This window comes from Martes martes (genome assembly GCF_963455335.1).
Source record: "Martes martes genome assembly, chromosome: 12".
Classification (NCBI taxonomy): Eukaryota; Metazoa; Chordata; class Mammalia; order Carnivora; family Mustelidae; genus Martes; species Martes martes.
In genome coordinates this window covers 48,852,543-48,860,715 of record NC_137900.1, presented here as the reverse complement: position 1 = coordinate 48,860,715, position 8,173 = coordinate 48,852,543, and the positions used below count along the sequence as shown (strand labels likewise).

The window sequence follows — 8,173 nt, the reverse complement described above, 5'->3', positions numbered from 1 at the left end:
TAGGGATCCTGCAGGTGCTGTTGGCCTGGCTGGGGTGGGCACGTCTGGGACCCGTGGCTCTAGCTTCTCTGAACATCTTCTCTTGTGCGTGAGGCTTAAGTAGGGGACATAGGAGTTTTCAATTTCTGAATGTTTCCCTTACTTTCTACTTCTCTTTTTCCTTTCCTTTCTTTCTCCTGGGGTGTAGAGCATGGGTTTCTCAACCGTTTCTTTTTCCTATTGCCACCTCCTGATACAGTCTTTTGAATATTTAATTAATTGAACCTTCCAACAAAACTTGGTAACACGGATCTACAGTCTATACAGTTATGTATGTATAGCTCTGCTTTATAGATTAAAAAAAGACAGAGTTCATTTTACTCCGTTTATTTAATTCAGGGTTAATATTGACTAAATATATCAATTGAAAGCTATATTTTAAAGCTATTTATCCTTTACTGGATATCTAAATATGATGATTGACATCTAAATTTTCTTACTTAAATGGAAATACAAAAGTACAATGCAAATTAAGTATTTCTAGAAAGACATAATAATATCGGTGTCCCTAGATACTGAGAATTATTCCAAATTGCTAATAGCAAATTAATTATTCAATTATTATTGGATGCTTATTTTTAGTTTACTGTATTTTAGTATGGCCTCAATGAGAAAATGATTTTTAACTTCACTTGCTGGTAGATACTCAAGTTATTCTCAGAATATTTTTTCTGTTTAGTACCAGATACAATTCCTGATGCAATGAATAAGTTTTGAAGAATTAATTGATTATGTAGAATCTATTTGTATTTCATTTCCAAAGCCCACATCAAAACGAGTCTCAAACACCAGCAACGACCACAAGACAGCCCATGGCACGTTGAAGCCTGTTCCCAACCCTAACAACTACTTGTTACATTGTTGGAAGCAATTGGAACAAATGTTCCCTCACTTGCGGGGGGGGGGGGGGGGGGGAGGGGGGGGCTGTAATGGGGAGAGAACTTGTAGCTCCAGAGCAGGAAGGATGGAGAAAAACTCAGGACCTTCTGCTCACTGTTACTAGGAACGTATCTGCTCTTTTTAAAAAAAGGGTATTTTTGTTGAAGTTCATGGTTTATAATACTAGCAGAGTCTGTTCATTCCAGGAAAGTTTTTGTTTGTGTTTGTTTGTGTTTTTTTTGCTTGCTCTGGAGGAAAATCTCCCACCAGGGGACAGACTTCTATATACAACATAAACCTGTGTGCACACCTGGTCACTGTCTAGCCCACCTTGCCCCTCGCTGGCAGCCTCCCCTGTAAAGACTGTGATGGGCCACAGAACAGCAGCCTCCTACACCTATCTCCCCTCTGCTCCTGCCACTGTGACATCACTGCAGTGGGGACATTCCCTCGGGTCAACAATAGTCACCAGGAGAAAAGAAAACAACAAGGCTTCTGCTAGGAGAGTTAAAAAAAAAAACCTGGAAATTTCAAACAACTTTTGTTCTTCTTTGTGGCTTTGTAATTGGAAGTAAAAGGGCCAGACAGAAACCACAAAGGAAAAGGGAGCAGCTGTGTGAATGGGCAGGAGAGGCTCCTGAGGAGGGAGGGAGGAGGGGGAGCTCACAGGAGGTTTCTACACTGGGGGAGAGGGAAACACTGTGATTGGAGAGTGAAAGGATGGGATCTCGGAGGGCTTGGAGGAAGGGGAAATGTGCTGTACCAGAACATATCGAGTATGCGGACATAGGTACAGTGTATATGTATACATATTACATTATTGTGTAACTAATTGCATTCAATGGATAGGCCACCTGTTCCAAACGGGTGTTTTAATTTATTTTTTTTTCACAACGATATTTTGGATGATCAGCCCTTTGCAGTCAGTTATACGGAAAAGGCTAAGAGAAGATCACTTTTTAGGGAAAACATAAGAATATCGTCCCCATCTGTTAAACTCTCACTCAGTGGAAGATACTAGATGCTTTGAAATGTGCTACTTCATTATCACAACAGCTCTAGGAATATTTCCACCCCACTTTACATCTGGGGAAACTGAGCTGCAGAGCGTTCAAGTGAGGTTTTCGCGATCAAACAACGAGGTGGAAGCAGAATCCAGATGCAGGGCACAGTCCTGTAGCCCATGTGATAAATTCCTGCCTGAGGTTCCTCTTGGGAAATTCTGAATCTTCCCTTCTGCCACACTTCCTGGAGATCATTCTTCCCTGGTTGCATCTCACCTGCACTGGCTGCCCCATCTCTGTGCCCCTGACAGACTCCTCTTCTGCTTCTCAGCCTTAAAAGTTAAAGGTTCTCTGAAGCTTTAGGGCATCCTCTCATTCCACACTCACGTGAGATGGATGGACTTTCAGTACCGTGCCTCGATATCCAAATATGCAAGGGACATGGCGATTTAATGTCTCCAGGACATGCATTGTTGGAGAGTCCAGACTCACCCCTGCATCTCCAGTGGGAAGTCTGCTGTCCCCTCTTCCTGACTTCCCTCCTTCAAGCTCCTGGTCACTGATCCCCTTGGTCTCTAGTACTGTGAAGAGATAGACTCAGACTATTCTAAAGTGATTACTTTCCCCCTCCCTCTGCTGGCAAAGCCAGCAGATTTCCCTCTGCTCTTCACAGGGGGAGCCTAGCGGAGAATCCAAAGGTCCAACTCACAAACCTGTGGGTTCTACCAACTAGGGAGGACTGGACTTTGTAACCGTCCAGTGGAAGCACACAGAGCCTCGAGCCAGGCTTCTGTAACAGCTCAAGTTCCTATCACTGCCTGCTCCTGGCGAGTGTGACTGTCTGAGCCCTCCTTTTTCTCCTGGTACCAGCGCTCAGACTGGCCCTGGGACCTCAGCTGTGAGTGGATCTAAAAAGAATTGTTGTTTTCCGTCTTCTTGCATTTGGGGCTTGTTGGTTTTGTTCTTGTTGCTGCAGCTGTGAGGTCAGGAAAAACGTTCCAACTGGTTCAGTGTTGATCCAGAAACCAGAGGATCCTGCAATACGTGAACATGTGAACGACTTCAGGCTAGCTCTGTCCTGCGGACGGAGGCCCTTAGGGACAGTCCTGTCACAGACACATTTTACCCACAATGCTGAGTAACTTAATTCAATACATTGTATGGCTGAAGCAGAAAGAGGAGTCCTTAGAAAGATAGAGCTCATGGGTATGTGACTTAGTGTTGTAGGTCAAGAATATCATTTCCAGGTCCCTTTCCTGCTTTCTTCCTTTTTATCATTTCCCTTTCCTTCTGTCTTCATTTGAATAGGAAGAGACGGGTCGCCTGATTTTGACTCAGACTCCTTCCCAGGCAGTCAGTCTGTTTCTTCTCTCTCAGATGGAGATGGATTTGCTGGAAGCACGTCTTCAAGGCCAGGGCAGGGCTCTCAAACCCAGAGGAGACTCCCCACTCCCATCGCAGGTACCACACAGGTGTCCAGGGTTCTGGCTGCCCCAGCAGGGATGGGTTCAGGCAGCAAATGGCGGCGCCCTGTGAGGAAGAGGGTGAAGGTCAGCTGAGGCATCTCATGGAGGACAGACTTGGCATGGCCCTCCTGGAACTGGTAGCCATGCACCTTGTCCCAGAAGAGCTGTCCCTGGTCAGGAGAAGGGACTGATGCTCCTCCTCTGTGTCAGAAGCAGCAGGCCCCCCTGTGAAGCTGCCCGAGGCCAAGAGGCAGCTCACAGCCCAGAGCTGAGATGCTGCCACGGGGAACCAGTAGGAGCCCCGCAGATGGGCTGGGCGCTGCACCTGAGGGCTTCTGGTGGACTGGGGGAACAGTGGGGGGTGCCCTGGCCCCCAATTCATCTTCATTTCTTTCTATTCATGAGTCTTCAATAGAACAGGGTAGTTTTCATTTGCAGAATGTTCCCATATACTTTTCATGCCTTTTCATTTTTGTTTGCTTTTCTTTATATATGCTTCACATGGGTTAGAAGACATTTGAAGACATCACTCATTTCAATTATTTTTTCATTTTTTCATGGAAGTTTAATTAGCCCAAAGAAGGTAAATCTCCCAGATCTATATTCTATCTATAGTCACTAGCTTCTGTTCTGTTCCTCACCTTTCCTGTGCTGCCAGTATGGTTTCTGGTGTGTCACTCAGTCAAAACGGATGGTCCCCATGGTCACAACCCTTCTACTTCCCGGCTTCATGGACCCTTTCCATGCACCCTTTGCTATGATGCCATTCCTTGAAGCTTTTATCACCTTTGAAATAGACTATTAAGCAATATTTGCTCTTATGCTACTGCCTTAGGCACATTTGACCTTTGTTTGCAGTGTGGCTCTTTCCTCCCTTAACCAGGGGAGGTTTGAGGCACCATTTCTCATTCTACGCTCTCCTCCCAGGCAACCACTTCTCTCCCTGGGCTTTAAGTGAATGGAATGGCTTGTAAGTGGCAGGACCAAGGATCCCTTTTGTTTGTTTTGTTTTGTTTTAAAGATTTTATTGATTTATATGACAGAGAGAGAGAGACAGCAAGCACAAGCAGGAGGAGTGTGAGAGGGAGAAGCAGATCCCAGCTGAACAGGGAGCTCGACACAGGGCTTGATCCCAAGACCCTGGCATCATGACCTGAGCCAAAGGCAGACACTTAACCAACAACCGAGCCACTTGGGTGCCCCTGAATGATCCATTTTGTAAAGAATATTTGCACTTGGGTGTCTACCATGTGATGTGGAATGTATCTGGTGCTTTTCATTTTATTTCCTGACATGTCTGCTTCCTTTTCTAATTACAGAATTCATATTTTCCCTTTTTTGCACTCTTCCCTTTAACATAAATGATATTACTTCACTATGATTATTGTTCTGAGGTTATTTTTTCTACAAAATCCAAGATACACACACAGCATTGGACTTGTGAAGTCTGCCTCTCCCGTGACGACAGCATGCAAAGTGACTTCCAGGAAGTCCATGCGATTACTACTAATGTGAAAATAAAATAAGGATTGAGTGAGTTGTACAATGCGTTCTTTCATCAGATTGTAATCAGACTTGTTGTCTGCTTCAATAAGAAACAAACGCAAGAAGTTTCCTATAGAAACATTTAATGAACAAAAAATAAAGAATTTAACAATCATAAAACATAATATAGTTCTCTTAACCACAAAGTGAGGATACAACTAATATACAACTAATATAATACAGTGAAAAATAACTTAAATCTTACAAATAGTGAAAGAAATAAATAGTTAAATAGGCAGATCAGCATGGTCATCTGAAAGCGACAGGTGTTCGTAGCGTTGACTTGATGTTTCTTAATATTCCTGAGAACATGTGACAAACTGATTCAGTTCATGTCATGATGACAGCAGAAATGAGAGTCTTTGACACTGCAGGACACATGGGAGTGTGATATTATTATTCAGAGAGAACCATTTCAATGTTGAAAGGGGTGTCACTTCCCGCTCTTTAGTCTCTTATGCAAGGCTGTTGATGCATACAAGGGTTTCATGATCTCTGCTCGGACCATCTCCCAGGCACAAGGGCTGTATTGCTTCTCTTGCAGATAGAGGGAGATTCTCTGGAAGTAGTTCCTCACGATGGAGTCCCCATTCACGAGGGGCGTCTCTCCCACCCCCGCCTCCTGCAGGGGACAGGCTTCCAGGAGGCCCAGCTGCTCAGAAAGTCCTGAGCACAATTCCTCCAGGAGGGTCGTGTTCCAGGGAGCAGGTGAGGCCTCTGTGCAGAAGAGGTGGAAGGTCTTCTGGTTCGTCACATGGACGACAGAGAGGGCTTGAGCCTTCTGCAGCTGCTTGCCGTCAAACACCTCCTGGGGGAAGCCAAAGTCGTTTGTGTACTTGTCACAGGAGCTAGCAGACAGTCTCCTCATTTGTCTCAGGAGCATCAAGGCCCTCCAGTGCAGCAGGCCGTGGTCCTGAGGCAGGTCACATCCCAGAGAGCCGAGGGAGTGGCAGCTGAGCACCACCAGGGCCACCAAGAAGGAGCAGGGCAGGGCCATTGGGGATCCTACAGATGCTGTTGGCCTGGCTGGGGTGGGCTCGTCTGGGACCCGTGGCTCTAGCTTCTCTGAACATCTTCTCTTGTGCGTATGGCTTAAGTAGGGGGCATATGCATTTTCGATTTCTGAACGTTTCCCTTTCTTTCTGCTTCTTTTTTTTATTTCCTTTCTGCACTTTCTCCTTGGGTTTGAGCACGGTTTCCCAACTCCATATACATGTTTTTCATGATTGCCCTTACCTCCAGAGTCTCCTTTGATGTTATTAATTGAACCTTCCAGGAAAGTTAATAGCATGGATCCAGTATGTATACAGTTATGTTTTGTACTTATATCTGAGCTTGTACATACAAAAGAAAGTGTGAAGTTTACTCTTTTTATTCTTACCTATGCAGGGTTAAGAATGACTAACAATTTTAAGCTAAAAGTCAAATTTTAAAGCCATTGATGTGTAACTGTTTAAATTTGATGAGAGACCTGCAATTTATTTACTTACATAATTTGTTATATATATAATGCACATATGCAAATGAACAATTCCTACAAACATGTAGTAATGAATTCAATGTATTTGAATATTTAAAATCATTCCACTTTGTTAACAGCAATTGATAAGTAAAATTATTTAGTGGGCAATTGTGTTTAGTGTACTGAGTTGTAATGTTGACCTTCGTAGAAAAATAATTTTTGACCCCATCTGTGACTAGATAGGCATCAAGGTATTGTTAAAATATTTTTCCTGTTTAATAGTGGATATAATTACTGATGTGTTGACTAAGGTTTATAGAATTAAATCATAATTGTAACCTATTTATGTTTCAGTCTAAAACATGTACCACATGAAGCTCAGACAGAAGCAACATCTAGAAGACAGCCAATGGCAGCTCAAGAGTAAGCAAAGACCACCCGTCCCAGCTTGCCCTTGAGATTCAGGAGAGGATGGAGAGAAAGTCCTCCAATCACAGCAACGTGTCATCCCTAGGTCTGTTGCACTCTCTGCAGACATTTCATGTTCTTTCCACAAATTCCTTATCCATGCTTCTTGTGTGATACCCAAGAAAACCCAGTGAGAGAATAAAAATACTAAGGAAGAAGGTTTTGTTAGACTGCTCCAAGTTTGAGCTTGGAGAGCCACAGACCATTGTGATATTGAAGACTCGTTCACAGCCCTGAGAAATACCTGTTACACCCTTGGAAGCATTGTAAGAACTCTTCCGTCTGGTGGGGGAATGTTGATTTCAGGGAACACTATGCAAATACAGAACCAGGGAACCTGTGAAAAGTTTTGATATACTCAGTTTTGCTGTGAAACTAACTGCTCTTTAAGAAAGTATGTTTTTCCAGGGACACCTGGGTGGCTCAGTTGGTTAAGCTTATAACTCTTGGTTTGGGCTCAGGTCATAATCTTCTAGGTCGTGGGATCAAGCCCTGCCTAGAGCCCTAGGTGGGGCTCCACACTCAGCAGGGAGCCTGCTTGAGGATTCTCTCTGTCTGCCACTCTCCCCAAAACTATGCCTTTCTCTATCTCTCCAAAATAAATACATCTTTTTTTTAAAAAGTATGTTTTCCAAAAATATATAAAAGCTTATTGCACTAACAGGGTTAGTTCTTTCCAGGTAAGATTGGGTTTTTATTCCTCCCACTCTGGAGAAAAACTTGCCAGGGACAGCCTTGGGCAGAGAACACAAGCCAGGTCTCCAGACTTGGTCACAGTCTTAGTCCATCTGGACAGGAGGTGGCACTCTTCCTCAGTAAATAATTTGACAGGCCACAGAATAAAATGATCCTGCTTTCTATTTCAATTTAAGTATAGCAACTGTTGCATCATTATAACAGGGAAATTCCCTCATAACCAGAAATAGTCACCAGGAGGAAAAGAAGAGAACAAGGCCTCTTCTAGGAGTGTTTCCAAAAGGTATAGAACTTTCACACAAAGTTGATTTCAGTTTGTGGTTTTGCACTTGGAAGTCAAAGTGTCAGACAGAAACCACAAGAGAATCAATTCTTTTCTATTCTATACTCTATTTCCTTGTGACCACTTCCAATCCTGGGCTTTAATTTGGTGGAATTGCTTATAAATGGTGGACTCAAATGTCTGTTTGCACTCAGGTGTCTACCAGCCAACTGGGGGAGTTATCTACTGCTTTTGTTTTTATTTCTGTACATTCTGCTTCCAGAGTACATTTTTGCCTTTTCTTATTACACCATTTAACATAACTGATATTAAGTAAATGGGATTATTGCTT

General features: G+C 43.5%; 1 protein-coding gene across 1 annotated transcript; it reads right to left on the bottom strand.

Moving 5' to 3' along the window:
• Positions 1-5,366: 5,366 nt before the first annotated feature.
• LOC308353354 (interferon alpha-1/2-like) lies at positions 5,367-6,026 on the bottom strand (the record flags this gene model as incomplete). Its single annotated transcript, XM_080820198.1, has 1 exon — positions 5,367-6,026. Exon 1 carries the CDS (start codon positions 5,928-5,930, stop codon positions 5,367-5,369), a length of 564 nt encoding a protein of 187 aa, XP_080676324.1. The 5' UTR covers positions 5,931-6,026.
• Between the last annotated feature and the right edge of the window lie 2,147 nt (positions 6,027-8,173).